Here is an 18,836-nt window from a genome sequence, read left to right as displayed (position 1 = left end):
CCGCACCCATCACAGCTGACAAGCGAGAGAGCTTTGAACCCACCAAAACAAACACCCAACATCTCCAGACTCTCATCAGTCACCGTCATCCTCTTCAGCCGGAGCTCCTCCAGCAGCGGGTACTCGGCGGCGAACCCAAAGACCTTTGCGTATTACAGCAGAAGGAGCAGATGAATGTATAATTAATCATTGGTTTAATAATGGAGTTAATTATTGGTTTAATAATTAATTAAGGTTTTTTTTTTTTTAATACATTAAGGTAGTTTATTGTACTTAATACTATGTATTATTGTCTGTAACTCTCCAACTCTGATATTAGGCTTCGGTTGAGTAACATTAGGAAAATGTATCCTTAGGGATATGGATCCTCTCCGGATCCCTTCCATCAAATCCATCCAATCAACAAATTCGAGCTTTTGAAATTTGATCCACTGGCTAAAAATAAGGGGCCTGTTACAAGTTATAATAAGTTTAGCCGTTAGATCAAATTTCAAGAACCCGGATTGGGTGATTGGCGGATCCCTTTCCTAACATTAGAAGTAGAAGTAGATATGAGACACGTTTACAAATGAAAGCGTTTCAGTTTCTCAAACTAATCATGCAACGCTATATACAATAATTAAAATATGTAAGAACACTTAATCAGTTTCATGATTCATCTTGGTATTCCGTCTTAATAGGTTTCATGTTCTTTTTTCTCAATAATTATTTGTTACACATATTCAAGATATTATCTACCGCTTATTCGTGTAATTCCTCGTCGACCACTTGAACACAAAAAACAAACAAACAAAATTCTTTATTGTCAATGACTTATTCAAATGCACCCCTATAGTCTGAGGGGACGTGTTTCACACGCAACCATTGTTGAAAGGATAGTCTCGCCTAATCCTACTATGTGACTTTGAGATGCCTCACCGCAAGTGAAACGTCTCTGCCAAGACTGCAGATATCACAAATTCCCTGTTGCACAAGCCGAATTGTCGTCAATTTTCATCATCCCTCATTACCTCGGCACCTTACTTGCCAATGAACGACAGGCGTTCGTTGTCATAAGGCAGCCTGACATCCAAAATGATCTCGTAGATTCATATTTCTCTAAACCTGAGAGCAAAGCCGCGTCGTCCCCAAACGGGCAGTTGGACCCACAGTGTCCCCCAGAGCCTGAACAAGCCCATGTTCCACCAACGGCCCTCTCCTGGGTGTCCAAATAAAATAGTAGGGTGTTATTGTCCGCAACGTAGAAACGTTACGGCACGCACTATATTGTTAGTACGTCATCTAATGAATCTTAAAATTCTTGTTCAGCTTAATTCATCAAATATAAGGGCAGAATCAAGAATTTTCACGAGTTGACTATTGATTTTAATTTGATGGGCGATGTAGGGTGACTTTTTCACAATACAAGGGCGAAATTAAGAATTTTCAAAAAACGAATAGAACAACGGGATATCAAATAAAAGTGGAAATTAATATAAAATAGTTTTTGTGCACAGTAAAAGTGACCAAAAAATTCAGATATCGCTTCACCAACCAAATCGGAGGGAATTTATAACTGCAAAATTTGGGACCTTCAAATCCCAAATGGAGACGTTATTTTACAAAATTTGGGACGTAGGAGGAATATGGAGACGGTTATTTTACACAAAAACCCACGAGCCTGGGAGAAGGTTAAAATGAAAGACTTCATCTGCTGCTGCTGCTCCAAGTAAGTAATTCCTCAACGAACGATTTGAATTCGAATATACAAAATTTTGTTTTATTTGTAGACTCCACCTTTTAAACGTGCGCCGCAGTGTTTGTCAATAAATCGTCTGATGGCGGCTCAATTCAAATGCGACTCGAGTCCCTCCCCCAGATGAAACGCCTAGCCCAGTCCGTTACCACCAGTGCCCTGTTGCGCCAGCTCACTTGTTTGCTGAAATATTGTTCAAAAGCAAATGTGTTAAGATTGGTGCTACCGCTCGATGAACCATGATGATGTTATTTTCCAAGTGTTCGCAGTGTTGCGCGACGTTAAATATGCAGCTGTATCTAAATAGTAAGTAATAATACCTCGCATAAACAGAATACCAAAGCCACTGGGAGCTGTGGCCAATGGAAACCCAGTCTCCCGGAAGTTGAGCTGCTGTCTGCTCTCCTCCCAATGGAGCAAACTGCCCGAGATGCTTGTACCTTCACGAAAGAATGAATCGTTCAACATATTAGCTGACACCGCTAAAAATATAGGGTCCGTTCGATAATCATCTTGTTTTTTGTTTAATTATCAATTAAAGAGGGCCCTAATTTCAAACATAAGAAAGCAAGAAGAAATTTGAATTGTACCTAAAGGGTCGAAACCGATGGCGACCTTCTCCACGGAACCTGAGAGGACCTTCAGGATTTTTCTCAGCCTCTTCCATACGGTTGAAACACTTGGCAAGGTAGACACCTTGTTGAGCAGCAACCTGGAATGCATGACATTTAAGAGGCAAATAAGACCCAAACATTATTTATATGGAGAAAACATGCGTCTTGATAAAAATTACAATTATGGAAACGTTCGTATACCAAACCAAGTACCTGGGCTGTGGCTGGAAGATTTTTCATCTGGGAATCCACTTTAGAAAGAGCGGTCTTGAACTCTTCAATATTCAACTCCACATTTCCTTTTGAAACATCCGCTGTTTCCTTCAAAAGATCAACCATATTTTTCATCTGTTTGCTCTTCAGATAAAGCTCCACCTGAGGATACCTTTCACAGATATCTTTAATCACTTCTTGATACTCGTCGTTTGTAAGTGTTCCCGAATTATCCTTGTCCGCCTTGCGAAATATGGCAGCAATATCCTCCTGAAAAGCAAACAGGCATTAAGAAAACAAACTAGACATAATAATGGAAGATTTAAACAATGGATCGATCCAATATGATAGAAATGTACTGCACTCGTTGGTTATTTGCTTATAACACAGATTTTCGTATAGCTAATAAGCAAATAGAGAATCAACAACTGGTTTATCATATTGATTTTAACGGAGAAACCAATCAAATTTCCAGTTTACATGACTCCTGTCTCCAGAGATATAAAAGCCTCCAATTTTAATGCAGTCTTACAAATTAATAGCATAAAAATAAGTGTTCATCATGTAGCCAGAACTCCTGATGCCGATTAACAACAGGAAAAACAATACCACATTCTGCTGAACATACTATTTCACAGAGAAGATAACAAATAAAAGAATGACGAGACAAAAATCTATTGCAAACTGCATTTTCCAGCATTATCATTGCAACTTGCAACACATTAGAGAAATAAAAATTTCAGTTACCATGACTTTGCGCTGATTTATTGTGGCACAATCACCAATTGCATACACTTTGTCACATCCCTCCACACGGAGCCATTCATCAGTTGCTAAAGCCCGTCGATTACCCTGATATTCAAGTAACATATGCTAGTTTAATAGCAGTGACATTTGCTTGTAAAAGACACATGATTGCACATCATAAGCTTTCTTAAGACAGAGAAGTCAATTAAGCATCAATGAGAAGGAGAAACACACCTGACCAACTTGAGTCATGAAATCCTTTATGAAAGGACGCGTTCCAATACCAGTTGACCAGAGAGCCATTCCATAAGGCATAACAGAAACTTCCCCGCCATTTTTCATCTCTTTGGTATAGATTTCTTTATCAGTTACTTTCACAACCATGGATCCTGTTTTCAGATCAATACCGTCTCTTTGAAACTTTTCTTCAGCAAAAGATGTGATTCTTTTGTCAAACCTGTAAAAACATGAGAAGAATTTAATGATAATGAAGAAATAAAAAGCAGATATGGCTACTTTAAACAACAAAGTACTAGTTCCGAACAAATAACAAAGGTTTAGCATTTCCGATGCTTTACTAACATATTCAGAATATGATCTCCAGCCTCGAGAAGTGTAATTCTAACTAGATCCTTGACCCCGGGATACAATTTGACCAAATCCTCGTTGACAAAATCATGAAGTTCTGCAGCAAATTCCACACCAGTTGGGCCACCCCCGACAACAGCAAAATGAAGAATTCTCTTTTTATCCTCATCGCTTACAGTTGGAAGGCTTGCCTTTTCAAAGCAGTCAATAACAGTCCTTCGAATCTTTTGAGCATCTTCTACTTCCTGCATGAAGTAATTTCCCGAGACGAATAAAACAAAGATGCCAACATCAACTAACAAACCTGGTGAAAAAACTCCATTCACTTTCTTTATGCTCCCAGCGGTAGCTGATGTGGGGATTTAATTTCACAGGAGAAAACTTACAAGAATATATTGATTAATACAAATACAAGGTTTTCAAGAAAATAACCTTCAAGAAGTGGCAGTTCTCCATCACACCAGGAGTATTGAATGTATTAACATTGGCTCCCACAGCTATAATAAGGTAGTCATAATCCACAACAAACTCTTCATGTCCATCCAAATTGTTTTCTAGATTAGAATGGCAATAGATTTTCTTGTTTTGTGCATCGATCTTCAGACACGCAGCTTCACTGAATTGAACGTCCACATTTTTCTGTACAAAAGAATCATTGTCCAGTCAAATAATAAGTGATGGCAACCAGAGACTCTGAAAACACTAAGCAACAAGCGCTACCTTTCTAACAATGTTTCGAATGGGTTCAACAATGCTGCGAGCTTCCACCGTCCCACAGGTAACACTTGGTAGCAGAGGGGTGAAGGCAAAGTAATTCCGAGGTGATATGATCTGAACCTCATAGTTGGGATTTTTCAGATTCCTCAAGAAACTTGTTCCAGCCCAGCCAGTTCCAAGTATCACAATCTTCTGTTTCTTATTGTCCACTTGATCTATGACAGGCGCGCTGCTGATCAGTTTTGGCTCAGGGGTTGCCTCAGCGTAAGCCACATAGCCGCCGCCACTGCCATAGCACAAAACCAAAACATAATCGTAAGGTGCATCATGTAATATGCGAGCATATTAACACCAAATTGTAGTATCACTCTCATATAGGGCTTGCGGCGCCAAGTATATTTAATTTTTACTCTCTGCGATCTTTTAGTTATCTACGAATAAGCATTCTCATTCGTTCACCACCTTTATGCACATAGAAACATTTTAAGTCAGTAAAACTGGTAAGCATAAAACAAGTAAAGACGCATAGTTTCAATCTAAATTCCCTAAATAATCGGCAAAATTGGATGAATCTGTGGATCGTGATTCTTTTATAGCCACGGAACCACCAACGAATTGGCTGCAATTCATAGCTTGAACTAACAGACCACACTCCACAGCATCATTTTAAGTCAACGAAACAGCGCTAATCAAGTACACATCCAATGCTATATTTTCGTGCATGTTTCGAATGGCGTCAAAATTGCCACCATAAGACATGATCTATTGAACCACAGCATCCTTTTGAATCAGTAAAACTCGTTAAGACAAAAACAAGTAAACGCGCATAATTTCGAACTAAATTCCAAAAATATGTTGCAAGATTGGATGAATCTGTGCATGCTAATTCTGTTACATCAACGGAGCCGCCACTTTGGCAGCGGCTCTTGAAACTCAATGTTTCAGATCAATGAACTCCAATTTCCTCACAATTTCAACTTACAGATTCAATTTCCCACATATGTGAAATAAGTCCAAGAGATCTGATCGACTAAAGAGACTTCCAAAAATTTTGGAACAAAAAAAATATGAACAGAGCAAATATTTTCGAATTAAACAGAAATAATCGATTCGTAAAGGAATCAAATGGAAATTAACAGCCAATAAACTAGAAAAATAAGAAACCCAAATTTAGAAATTTCGCTCATATTTTCAAATAAATACTCAATAATCGAACTGAATAATCACAGAGGAAGCAGTTGAACACACAGAAGACGAAAGAGATGACCGAGAGAGAGGCAGACAGACAGAGAGAGAGGAGAGAGAGGAGAGAGAGAGAGAGAGTATATACCTGACGGCGACGACGACGAGCATTTTGGAAGCCTTAGGATAATCATGGAAGGCTTTAGAAACTCGGTCGAAGAAAGCGAAACCTCGCATTTTCGGCGGTTTCAAGCTTTTCGGCGCTCAGATCTGCAGCCGAAAAGGCACAAAATCTAGAGAGAGAAGCAGAAGGAGGCGGAGGAGGAAAAGGGGAAGTTACAGAGAAAAATGGAGAGGGAGAGGGAGGGAGGGAAGGAGAGAGAGAGAGAGAGAGAGAGAGAGATTAAAGAATCCGGAGAGGTTGGAGGCGAAGGTTCCAGCCTTGCCGACGACATGGACCGCAAGGCACAACCCTCGCCACGTGTGACGCGGATGCGAATCGAATCAAAACGGAGCGGTTCGTTTGTAAGAGCTGGACACGTCCGCCATGGTGGGCCCTATGATGTGCTGGAGCTCGAGGGCTGCGTGATCGATTCTATGCTAAATTCACGGCTCATGTTTTATTTTATTTTTGAATTTAGAAAATTTTTTGTTAGATGGACCGACGTTGGCTTCTTTGTCTAATAGCACAGTATCGTATGTCAATTTTTTTTTACGTGACGTTAATAAAATAAAAATGTTATTGTAATAGTGTACTTAGTTTATATAACTTTTCTGTTTTTGGGTCTCTGTATTCGAAGCTTATTATGCGATTCTTATTAACTTATTTTAATGACCTACCTTAACATATTAAGAATTCGAATCTCTTTTCAACAACTTGAATCTCTTAATTTTTTACTGTCGAATACAAAAATTTGAAAAGAATCTTGATACCAGGAAAAGGACCACATTGACATCATCACATGCCACATTGCTGTGGCGGAGGGAAGATGCGTAGTTGTAAGTTGAGAGATTTTTCAGTGTGATCGGCACACGAGGTGGTACACCATGTATCATTATACAAATTGTGAGATATGTGTGTTGAAAAATTAATAACTTAAAAAAAAAAAAATTTCTCACCACTTACATAAAAACACGTGATGTACCATCTGTATTCCCGTCATAATAAAAATTTTATCCTGCAGAGTAAGTTAGCATGCGGCCCCAGAATCAGCGGAATAACACCAAATCTTTGACTATTTTTTAGTTTTTATTGATGCTTACTAAATATCGAGTTTATTTATTTATTATTTGCTTTGGTGAAATTTTATTATTTTGTGGCCTTTGGTAGACTAAATCTCGAGAAATAGAACGAAGACATTTTATGGAACATGCTCTGTTGTTTCCGAGACGTCTTGCATTTGTCTTCTTACCTCAACAAATAAGTTGGTCAAACAAAATAGAAGAAATTGTTGTAATGGTCTCTTAATTTTAACTTAACTGAAACAATAGTTTTTCAACTAAAAATCCATGATTATTGATCTTTTAACACTTTAAAATGTGCAGTCATGATTTTTTTTTGTCAACTTCATGAGAACTTTCATCAAATCGAGATGTGTTTGAATAATCATTGCTACAATTGAGTTAAAGTTGAGGAGCCATTTCTTCAATTGGATTAAAGTTAAGGGATCATTGCTCTAATTAGGTTAAAGTTAAGAGACAATTTCTTTAATTGGGTTAAAGTTAAGGGATCATTCCTACATTTTTTTCATTTAGTTTTTCATATTTTTCCCTTGATTCTAACCTCACGTGAGTGGCACGTGACTCATTTGAACAGAAATTTCAACGAAGTTGACGAAAATGATCATTGTTATACGTTTTGATGAGTTAAAGGACTAATGATCATGAATTTTTAGTTAAGAGATCATTGCTCAAATTGGATTATAATTGATGGAACATTACTATAATTTTCTCAACAAAATAAATAAAGAGAAATGCAAAAGCACTTTTAAACTAATCCTACTTCTTAGGCTCGCTTATTTTTTTAAGAAAGTCTTGTTTTTCTGCCTTATACGTGTGTGGTTTGGCAGCTGTGACTTCAAAAGAGGTCGGTGGTCGGCACGAGCAAGGTCACGACGTTTGCTTACAAAAAAAAAAAATTAATGTGTCAAATGAAATGAGATAAAGCTTTAAAATTTGTTGGGACAGGTTGTTCAACCCAAATTTGCATGTGATAGTTTACGTCGCTCAAAAGGCATGTGACTTGCCAACCTTTATATAATACTCGAACATGTCAAGAGCATGAAGAGTGTGCTTTCATCAAACCATTCCCTTTTTCTTTTGTTGGATAAATATCAACAATCAATAATAATTGTACGTATGCTAATAAATAATAAATGTGAATAAATAAATAACAAAGTATTAACAATGCGAAATATGTACCTTCTTCATATTTGGAGAAGCTCTAGGAGTCGAGCTGAATTCCGAATCTGCAAGGACATAGAAAGACGATTAGTAAATCAGAAAGCAGCCTAGCAAAAGTACAAAGCAGCCGAAGGACTAAGCAGTCTACTTACCAAGGATGAAGATCGTTGGAACACACATCTCGAGGTAAGAATCAGACTCTCATTCTCCACTTATATCCAAAGTCTCATTGGCCCAGTCATGGTTTTCCTTACTCGAGTGGTCAAAGAGCATATGGCGAGATCGCAGCTACCCAACTCCTTCAATGTAGCCAATGTCAAAGAAATACCAAAATTCGTTGATAGTCGAATCCAAGTCAAAGAATTGGTTTGGATTGTCAAACCCCATCATCACGTGAACCGCATTGTGAGAACATTGGGCAGGGGCACACTCCATGGAGCAGAGCACCTCTTGGAAGAAGCGCGATATGGGAAAAGTGAATCCCAATACGAAGTAATAAGGATGGAACTTGATGGCTCTCCAATCCCCACACATGGCTCACGACTGCTACTTTCCTTGACTCGTCTCACACACACCCCAGACGGAATAGCATGCCTATATGCCTCAAGGAAGTCTCTAAACAAGTCATCGGAGCTAATTTTCAAGTGAGCAGCCTTGAAGTAGTCGACCTTGTTCAAAGACCCGCCTTGACGATACAATGGCAGCACACCATCGTCATTCTTATGGCTTGAGGAAGACATGCTTGAAGAAATTCTACAAAGACGCTAGGAAAATTCATTAGGGGGCTGCACACACAAAAAAAAAAAAAAAAAAAAAAAAAAAAGGGAAGCCACGGCACACCAAGCTTTACAGCCCAACAAGGCACTCGACCTCTCTCTTTTCCCTCAGGCCGGGGCCTGAGCCCAGCCACAAAAAATAAAAATAAAAAATTATAACCCCCCGGCCCCAATGGAAATAATAGGGGGTTAGCGCCCCACATTCTTTCTCTCCTTCTGGCATGGGCCGAAGCCCAAGTATATCTCTTCAGCTTGGCCCGCACCAACCCCAGCTCGGCATCCCAACTCCCATCTCCCTGGCCCAAGCCAGCCACGCGCCGAAGCCCAAGGCCCGCGTCGCCAGCCCTCGACCCAAGCTAAGCCTTCACCGCGCCTTGTCACCCACGCCAGCCAGGCCGTGGCCTTCTCCAACCTACTATCACACGTCCTCGACCCTGTTGAACCAAATTTCAAGCCCCGAGGCTCCCAAAAATTATGAAGACAAGAAAAAATTAATTTTTTCTTACCTTAAAGTAGCGTGAAGACGAATAAAGCAACGAAAGACAGTCATTTGCACGAACAAGTGTAAAAGATTGCTAGGGGAGGGAGAACAAATATCCTTTAGCCCACTCTCTCTTGTAGGGTAGAATAAATTGCTCTTTAAAGTTGATTTAATAATCTACTTAAGGTAGACTTAAATAGACTTTAGAAGTAATTTATTTCCCTTTCCTAAAAGGATCTAATTTCCAATTAAAGAGGGAATCTACATCAAAATAAGAAACAAGCTTATGTTTCATAAAGCAAGAAGATCTCTACACCTGCTGCCCTTTCCTGCAAACAACCCAACAGGTGTGGGGGCATTTGTGGAGCCAAAAATAATTAAGAAAAATATGGAGATGACACGTGGATTCTTGGGTGAAAAAGACAAAATTACCCTCGAGACACACCGGGATTCCCACACGCAAGTAGCGGACAATAACGCCCCAATCAAGGTCAAAAGTGATCAAAATTGTAAGATCCCACATTGCCCAGGGGAGTGATCTTTATATGTATATTCTCATCCCTACCTAGCACGAGGCCTTTTGGGAGCTCACTGGCTTCGGGTTCCATGGGAACTTCGAAGTTAAGCGAGAAGGGGGTTAGAGCAATCCCAGGATGGGTGACCCACTGGGAAGTTGCTCGTGAGTTCCCAAAAACAAAACCGTGAGGGAATGGTAAGCCCAAAGCGGATAATATCGTGCTACGGTGGTGGAGCGAGCCCGGGAAGTGATTCGTCCCGGGCCGGGATGTGACAATTGGTATCAAAGCCTAACCCTGGATGCGTGTGTGCCGACGAGGATGGCGGGCCCCTAAGGGGGGTGGATTGTAAGATCCCACATCGTCCAGGTGAGTGATCCTTATATGTATATTCCTATCCCTACCTAGCACGAAGCATTTTGGGAGCTCACTAGTTTTGGGTTTCATGGGAACTCCGAAGTTAAGCGAGAAGGGGGATAGAGCAATCCCAGGATGGGTGATCCACTGGGAAGTTGCTCGTGAGTTCCCAAAAACAAAATCGTGAGGGAATGGTAAGCCCAAAGCGGACAATATCGTGCTACGGTGGTGGAGCGGGCCCGAGAAATGATCCGTCCCGGGCGGGGATGTGACAAAAATAGTATCTATTCAAAACCTATTTCATCCATCCTCATCAAATCCTCCCCACAAGGTAACCTTTAATTATTCATTCAAAATAGGATTAATTACCTAAATTAATTGATTAATTTCCTAATTAATTAATTAATCTCCTAATTGATCGCAAGATATTATTTTGACATAATATCTTGCAATTACATTCAAAAAGCACCATAAGTGGCCGGACCCCTTTTCTCCAAATAGGGGCCGGCCACACCCCTATAAATAGCTCACATTTCTCCCAAAAACCTAATTCCAACTCTCTTACTAAATTCTCCAAATTTCTCCAAACATTTTCCCTTCAAATTCTAACTTTGGCATCGGAGGTTCTTCGGCCAAAGCCCACCCCACCCCCCTCTCCCAAAAAAAATCATCGTGGGCGCGTGAGACTCTTGTCCTTGACGTAAGGTGTAAATTGTTTTGCACGTGCAATTTCGTCCAAAAAGAAGAAGATGGAAATTTGCATCCACAATTACATTATAAAAAAAAATAAAAAAATAAAAGCGCTAAAACATAATGTCGATCTAAGGTTATATCCAACCATCTTCGATGCACATTCTCAAATTTTCCAAACATATCTAATGCGTATGCTCAACATTACCATCATTTTTGGATCCAAATGGGAGAATATGAATTTTGGATTAGAGATTAGAGGCCTACAAATATTTAGATTTTTATGTTATTATTAGTTAATTTTAGTGTTCAAATGTTTACATTTTAACATGTTATCGGAACAAATTATCTATGTGCAAAGCTTAACAGTCCTACATTCTAACACATTAACCAATTAATATTTTTCATATGTTAGGCAAGAGATTAAAATATGTCACGAAGAAGATGACCCTTGTAATACTCTTTGTGGATGCAAATTTCTTCATCCTTGATCTTGGACAAAATTGTACTTACAAAACAATTAACACCTTAGGTCAAGGCCAAGACCCTCACGCGCCCGCGATGAATTGGGGGGGCTTTGGCCGAAGAACCTTCGATGCCAAAGTTAGAATTTAGAGAGAAAAGTGTTTAAGAGTTTTGGAGAATTTTAGCAAGAGTATGAACCTAGCTTTTTAGAGAAAAATGAGGTTCAATATATAGAGCATGGCCGGTCCCCTTTGGAGAAAAGGTGGCCGGCCCTGTGGGGTATTTTTGGTGTGTAATGAGTGATTAATTGGTATAATGGGTGATTTAATTGGTGATTAATGGATTAATTAGGAAATAAATCCATTAATTAATCAATTAACCTAATTTTTATGGAATGTTTTGAAGGTTATGGAATGATTGCTTTGTAGAGAATATGGAATGAGGAAGGATGAAATAATTTCGAATTTGTTACCTTCTTTGAGCACTTTTGACTTGGTTGATGGATGATTACCTGCTACTCGCGTGTAAAAATCACAGTATGCCTCAAGAGTATTTTGTCCTCTTCTATCCAAATATCAAGAAAATAAAGGAAACCAATCCGAAGAGGATCCGAATCCATAGTTAAACCCATGATCCTATTTGACATCACATAAGAAGAAAGACTCAAGTGACATCAAAAATATATACGAAAGTATAACACTCATCACGTATTTTGCACGAAAATTTATACTGAGGAACTCATGCATTATATAACCTACAGAGCTAGCTAGGGCCATAGATTTAAAGACGACTGATACAACAATTACAAGTCATGCAGTTTGACAAGTTAGCATGCAGACAATGCCATGAGCTGACATTTGAGCTCAACAACTGTCGACCTTATTATAAACAGTGCAAATCATATGGGGCACGTTGCACACGATCTGTCTCGATGTTCTTCAATGGAATTGGATTCCATACGGATCAATTTTATAGAAATTCTAAAGATTCTCACATCTTAATTATTTATTATATATCATACGATCATAAATTATTTAATTTTTTGTATTTAAAATTAAACATAAATAGTATCTGACAAAAACTAACTGTATGATTTTCTATAAACAGCTAGAATGTGAGGATATGGAAAGGATCCTCTTCCTTCTTCAATAGCATGCACTGCTAGCTAGGGTTCAAGAATACTAGCTACAATTCTAATGTGAACTCATGCTCTTTTTATATGGTATTAATAAACATCGTATGTATTGCAGTGTTTTAGTATTACATAATAATTGACCGTTAAAATCTAAATTGAAAATTATATAAATGTGAGATTGTCCCCACATTTTTCATACTAAATCTCAAAAATTCCGAAATCCTAATGTTAGGAACATATGTCGTAACAGAACTAACACAAGTTACACTATAAATGAATGATGAGGATCATGGCACAATGTTCATAACCCATTTACATGTTATACAACAACAACAATAGTAACAACAAATTTTTACCTTATTAAGTGAGATTGGCTGTATAAATCATAGAATGTCTCTGTGCTCGGTTTTGCACTGAATCTTCACAAAATTTTCTCTACTCCTTTTACCTTGTGTTTCTGTCTTATAATACGAACAAATTAATTATGTTATAAATAAAAGTGTTTCAATATCGAATAATAATTTTTCTTGTCATTAAGCATAATGCCAGAAACATCTAAATTAATCACTATCTTAATGTGAGATTGTCCCCTTCTTTTATACATCAAAATTATCTCTTATCAATTCCATTCCAATGCTTGTGCACATGCACCATGGACCATGCCCCTCCCTCCTCTTCAAGTGCACTGTGGAGTATGGACCACAAGTTCAAATCCCACCACACCGCACTAGCCTCCACGTGTCCCTTAAACCTCTTCAATCAATGTCATTCATCATATCAAAAGAAAAAATAGAATTTTAACGAAAAATTATTGATATTGTTTATTTTAACGAAAAATTATATTTTTATATTAAAAAATTAATTATAGTACTATTCATTTTATCTTTTATTTTGTTCTTATCATTAAAACTCAAAGTTTTCAAATCATTTTCATTAGTTTTTTTTAAAAAAAAAAAGGTATTGGGCTAAGGGCGTATTAGACACTCCAACTAAACATTTTAACCTTGGTAATATACAACGGTAAACCATTACACAAACATTTCAGCACCCCAAAATCCCATCATCCCAAAACATTCCACGAAAAATGTTTTGCATACTCTCTCAAAACTGAAATTCTTTGTACATTCTGTCATTTTATTTTTAGCACAATAATTTATGACTTTAGTACAAAAATTAACGTTAGACTATAAAATAACATAAAATTCATACAAAGTTGCCGTTAAGCATTTCTCAACACTCCAATTTTCACAATCTCCATTTAACATTTAGGTTTGGATTATTATTCTGTTAATTTAAATTAATTTAGTGTTGATTATCCCTCGAATAAAAGAAGAGAACATAATCCATCTTGCATTGATATTAATCTCATTACCAATCAAACATTAGCTGAACCTAAAATCGCCGGAGAGCTGCCATTTCTCGGCGCAAAATTCATTGCTTCTCGTCGGAGATATATCAATCTCTATCAAATTTTCTTCCTCGTGATCGTGATCAACCCGAAAATCCAAGCTGCCTCTCTTTGAATTGCCGTCCAGAGCAATCTCTATCAGCCCTTCTCTATCCTCCTCCCACCGGAAACATATCGCCTCCGGTGAGTCCCACACTCCATCCACCGAAAACCGGCCGTCCGAAGAGCTATCCGAGTCCGACTCCGGGTAATACAGCGACAACGAAGGGTGCTTATCAAGACGCAGAACTTGGTCTCCTTCCTTTCGATTCGAAGCCGGGTCGTTTTCATCTGGACCCACCTCATCTTCTTCACCTTCATACTCTTCATAAATGACCTCCAATGGCGCCTTCAGGTTCCACTCAACGAACAAGTCTTCGAAACACGGGTTCGGGTCGAAACCCGCTTCGCTTTCGGAGTCCGTTTCGGATTGGTTGTTGAAAAATCTGTGTTCTTGGTCGTCTTGCAAACTTGGGATTTGTTCTTGGACTCCATTGCTGCTTCCCCTGTTTTCTTCGCTTTCGAGCAGAGAGCGATTGGTTTCCATTCGTTTGCGTTCATCGTCTTCCGTTTCAATCCTCTGAATCGCGCCCATACGGAGAATCGTGAGTAGGAGAATTCCGGTGATGATCAGGAACGGCGAGAAAACGATTCGGAGGAAATGGTTTGGGAGGTAGAGGAGGATCAGAGCATAGAGAGCGACAATGCTGGAAAACAGAGGACTTGAGGAGATCGAAGAGCAAAAGTTCGTCATGGATTCAGAAATTTGCAAGTTTGGAATGGAAGTTAAGATCTTGAATTCCCAGATGATGAGACTCGCATTTTCTTCCATGAAAATGCAATCTTTCTTTATCAATAGAAATCAAAACGAAATCCCATTGGAGGTGGGAGAAGAGAGAAAATGCAGAAGGAAGAGAGATAGATAGAGAGAGTGGGCTTGGAAGAGGACTCAGGACTGGGTTGTGGGGTTTAAGAGCCTTTTAAAGTCTTTTTCGGAAGAGGAGTGCGTGTGAGCAAGGCATAGAATATAATTGTTGAGGAGGATGGTAAATTGGTAATGTTAAAAAAAAAAAAATAGAGAAATGCTAAGAGCTTAAAAATGAGACTCTTTTGTGAATTATCTGTCAATTCATAATTTTGACACAATATTTTATAATAATGACATATAAATTAACGTTAAACTATGATCTGTCAAAGAGTTCATAGAGAATCTCACTTTAAGAAAATCTCATTAGCATTTCCCTACAAAGTATCACAGGTGGGAGATTGAAGTTTTGCATTAGGTTGTCTTAATTTATCGGAATGTTTGGATTTAAATGTGACAGAGTACGTAGTAAGAAGTTAACAATGATTACAAACGTAAATTTTGAAGAACAAAGGTTTCTGAAATCCACTGGAGATTGGGATAAAACCGAAAGGTTGTTTGATTATTTCAATTGATGATTACATTGGGAGCCAAATGGCTTAAATCAAATTAAACACTGGCTTGAAAAGGCTCAAGGATCTTTGGAAATATAAACGACATATCGAACAGAAATTGAAAAGCTTGAAATTTACTACAAACTTTAAAATACTCTTTTGGGAGTCTAAACAACCTGGGATGACTTTGAACGCAACAAGCTCATGGTATAACCATGAACGTTGTTCTGCTTGCGACCATCTTCAACAAAAGACATATTAGACATCCAATTCTGACACTAGAATATTTTTTGTTGCCGTTTCTATGCCATATCAATTGAATCCAGTATCTGCAAACTTTATTTCTTCTTCTTCTTCTTCTTCAGAATTTCAAACAATTTATTTTCTTTATCTTTCTTCATCGAATTGAGCCATATCTTATCCTACATCTAAATGTTAGATTGAAGTAAGTATAACGTGATTACATTAAAAAAAGCTAAAACATAATTTCAATCTAAGGTGGAGCTCACACCAATAAAAATTTACATTTGCATTTTATATCCAACCATCTCCAATGCACATTCTCAATTTTTCAAAACATATCTAATGTGTATGCTCAACATTACCATCATTTTTTGATCCAAATGGGAGAATATGAATTTTGCATTAGAGATTAGAGGCTTACCAATATTCAGAGTTTTCTATTATTATTAGTTAATTTTAGTGTTCAAATGTTTACATTCTAACATGTTATCGGAACAAATTATCTATGTGCAAAGCTTAACATTCCTACATTCTAACACATTAGCCAATTAATATTTTTCATATGTTAGGCAAGAGATTAAAATTTGTCACGAAGAAGATGACCCGTTATAATACTCTTATACCACAAAGAAGAGGATATGAAGTGCTAGTTGTGATATGCATTTACCTAGGTGATCTTTGTCACATAAAATATAGAGTTAGAGATCAACCTTAAAAGGTGTATATAATTATGTGCATTCATGAATATAATCTGCCACATTCACTTAATGAGCTCAGAAGGTCACCACCAATCATCCGATGCATCAAACTAGTCCTCATTCCACGTTCTTTTCCATTTTGAATTGAGATCTTGATGTCTATGTTCGGAGTCGATGCATTTGAAATTCAGACCACTCAATTTAAATCATATTATCCTTATTTGCCAATTTCACACAAAACAAAGCCCTTGAACAGCCCAGATCTCTCTCTTGAACCGTTCAGATTTTTGAGTTTGTTGACTTCGGACACAAAGATCCAGTGAGTATCTCAACTCTTCCATTTTAACTATAATTGCTATTGTTATGTACTTTATAGTGTTGTCGTATCACTCTTACATTACAAAACGGTACTATAAATCTATTTATGTTCTAACAAGTATAACTACTTATTGAACACAATATTCAACGTCCATAAAATATCAATCATCTCGTCTAAATATTCATAACCAAGTAATGGGAGATGTGCCTTAAATTGAAGGACAGTGCGCTCAAAGATAGGAAACGATTTCAATGGCATCCTCAAGTTATGGCCAAATGACACTGCATGTCGCTGTCTTGGCCTTAAAGTTAAACCAAAGGCAGAAGCAACTTATGTTGCACTGCTTACCATCCAAATTATACGGAAATAGAAGTACGAGAAATAAAAATCCCTAAGGAAATTATCACTGGTTCTTTAAATAAAAAATGCAGATAGCTTTTCTGAAATGATCAGGAGTTACTTATCAGCCTACCGCTCTACCAAAGAGCGAAAGAGGAAAATATGGACCTAAAACTGCCGACTCTAATTCACAGAAATATGTGAGGGTTATCACATAGCCAAGTGGTGGACCGAAAGGCATCAAAGTGGTATGGGAATGGGATTCCACTTTGGCTAGCATGCATGTGCGAGTGCTGGTAAAGTCAGGGTGTAAAAGCTAAATGGAAAAACAGAAAAGAGAACGGAGACTTCTTTTTTTGCTTTCTATAACATCCAAGTTTTGATTTGATGTTTTCAACTGAAACTCAAAGGGAACTATCTTTTTCTTGCTCTCTATAATCTATATATATTTATATATATATATATATATATATATACAGCAATTATAAGTATATAATGGCTAGGTGGCTAGGGCTCTCTGGATTTCTGTGGTGGGTCAACCGTCTACCACTAAATTCTAACTTGACTTTGAAGAAAATAATGCGGGAGTTATGATATGATTGGATGTGAAACAACATTAAATATCAAAGGGTGCTCTGCTCTGAGCTTTTATACATGTATGGGGGATTAATGCAGATACATGATATAAATAAAATAGCGATCTCAAGTTAATAAGGTTCTTCGTTTTGTGAAGATTGGAAAGAATGTCTGTCGTACATAATCTTAGATATAAATAAAATAGCGATCTCAAGTTAATAAGGTTCCTCGTTTTGTGAAGATTGGAAAGAATGTCTATCGTACATAATCTTAGATATAAATAAAATAGCGATCTCAAGTTAATAAGGTTCCTCGTTTTGTGAAGATTGGAAAGAATGTATGTCGTACATAATCTTACTCTTACCTTGCAAAGATGTTTCCATGATATAAATGAATGAAAAAAATATAGAGAGAGAGAGATGCTTTCATAGTTCACACTTGAAAACTCAAAAAGTATTACTATTTTGTCATTTTTTTATGGAAAACGTTATTCTACACTAATTTACATGAAAAGAAAGATGAAGGGTTTAAATCGAGAGGCAATCCACAATTTTCCAATGTATTGCTATGTTCTTAATTTCTTTAACTCAAAGCAATAATTTTGTATATTAGTCGTTCCATGTACTTCAAGCTTGGAAACCTGGTGTATTTCGAAATTTTGGAACTTCTAAATATCAATATAGATACCAATTTTCTTATATTTTTCTGAATTTTCGGATTCACAAATTCAGGTGTTCTAAATTTGAAAATTTTCGAATCAAAACAAGTTGAAATCAAAATTTCCAATCCAATTTGTACACCTATCTAAATTCTAAACTCTAAACCAGACTTTTATATGCTTGAGTTTTCTTTTCAATATCGATTTCCATTTAATTCCAATTTTCAATGAAGAGGAGTTCTAGACAGGAAGCCATATGGCTATAAAGGCTAAATTGATGGGCGTTGTTAGTTGTGGCAGACAACGAATATAACCCACCAATTCATATGTTCAAGGCCATATGAAATGGGTCACATACCAACTTTCCTATGCCCTCATCACATGGATTGGGACCCTTCAATTTCAAGACCAAGATTTGGTGATTCTCATTAACCACATAACTCAAAACGCTTTTGGTTGTCAAAAAACGCTTTTAACACTTCTGCCGGCAATGCCGAAATTTTATTTAACAATCACTAA

General features: G+C 37.6%; 3 protein-coding genes across 3 annotated transcripts in view; all 3 read right to left on the bottom strand.

Moving 5' to 3' along the window:
- LOC137728575 (protein TRANSPORT INHIBITOR RESPONSE 1-like) overlaps positions 1-1,178 on the bottom strand; it is an 8,057-nt gene extending 6,879 nt beyond the window's left edge. Inside the window, 3 exon segments of the mRNA XM_068467324.1 lie at positions 1-143; positions 919-943; positions 1,105-1,178. The exon segment at positions 1-143 is cut by the window's left edge and continues 36 nt beyond it. Of these exon segments, the coding sequence (XP_068323425.1) occupies positions 1-143; positions 919-943; positions 1,105-1,178 (242 nt within the window).
- Positions 1,179-1,452: 274 nt separating this feature from the next.
- On the bottom strand, positions 1,453-6,156 carry LOC137728747 (external alternative NAD(P)H-ubiquinone oxidoreductase B2, mitochondrial-like). Its single transcript, XM_068467502.1, has 10 exons — positions 5,945-6,156; positions 4,618-4,900; positions 4,330-4,536; positions 3,892-4,142; positions 3,544-3,766; positions 3,310-3,414; positions 2,563-2,832; positions 2,326-2,447; positions 2,056-2,175; positions 1,453-1,918 (listed from the first exon to the last, which is right to left on the bottom strand). The coding sequence occupies exons 1-10, from the start codon at positions 6,031-6,033 to the stop codon at positions 1,831-1,833; spliced, it is 1,758 nt and encodes a 585-aa protein (XP_068323603.1). The 5' UTR covers positions 6,034-6,156; the 3' UTR covers positions 1,453-1,830.
- A 7,488-nt stretch (positions 6,157-13,644) lies between these two features.
- LOC137730316 (uncharacterized) lies at positions 13,645-15,003 on the bottom strand. The gene has a single exon (XM_068469385.1). The coding sequence runs from the start codon at positions 14,895-14,897 to the stop codon at positions 14,001-14,003; it is 897 nt and encodes a 298-aa protein (XP_068325486.1). The 5' UTR covers positions 14,898-15,003; the 3' UTR covers positions 13,645-14,000.
- Between the last annotated feature and the right edge of the window lie 3,833 nt (positions 15,004-18,836).

This window comes from Pyrus communis, chromosome 3, assembly GCF_963583255.1.
Source record: "Pyrus communis chromosome 3, drPyrComm1.1, whole genome shotgun sequence".
NCBI lineage: Eukaryota > Viridiplantae > Streptophyta > Magnoliopsida > Rosales > Rosaceae > Pyrus > Pyrus communis.
This window is presented reverse-complemented; position numbering and strand designations above follow the sequence as displayed.

Excerpts from the sequence above, each read along its gene's own strand:
- LOC137730316 (XM_068469385.1), bottom strand. The coding sequence starts at position 14,897 with ATGGAAGAAAATGCGAGTCTCATCATCTGGGAATTCAAGATCTTAACT.
- LOC137728747 (XM_068467502.1), bottom strand. The coding sequence starts at position 6,033 with ATGCGAGGTTTCGCTTTCTTCGACCGAGTTTCTAAAGCCTTCCATGAT. Across the intron at positions 4,901-5,944 it reads CTCGTCGTCGTCGCCGTCAG|TGGCGGCGGCTATGTGGCTT; the intron begins GTATATACTCTC and ends GTGCTATGGCAG. Across the intron at positions 2,176-2,325 it reads CATCGGTTTCGACCCTTTAG|GTACAAGCATCTCGGGCAGT; the intron begins GTACAATTCAAA and ends TCTTTCGTGAAG.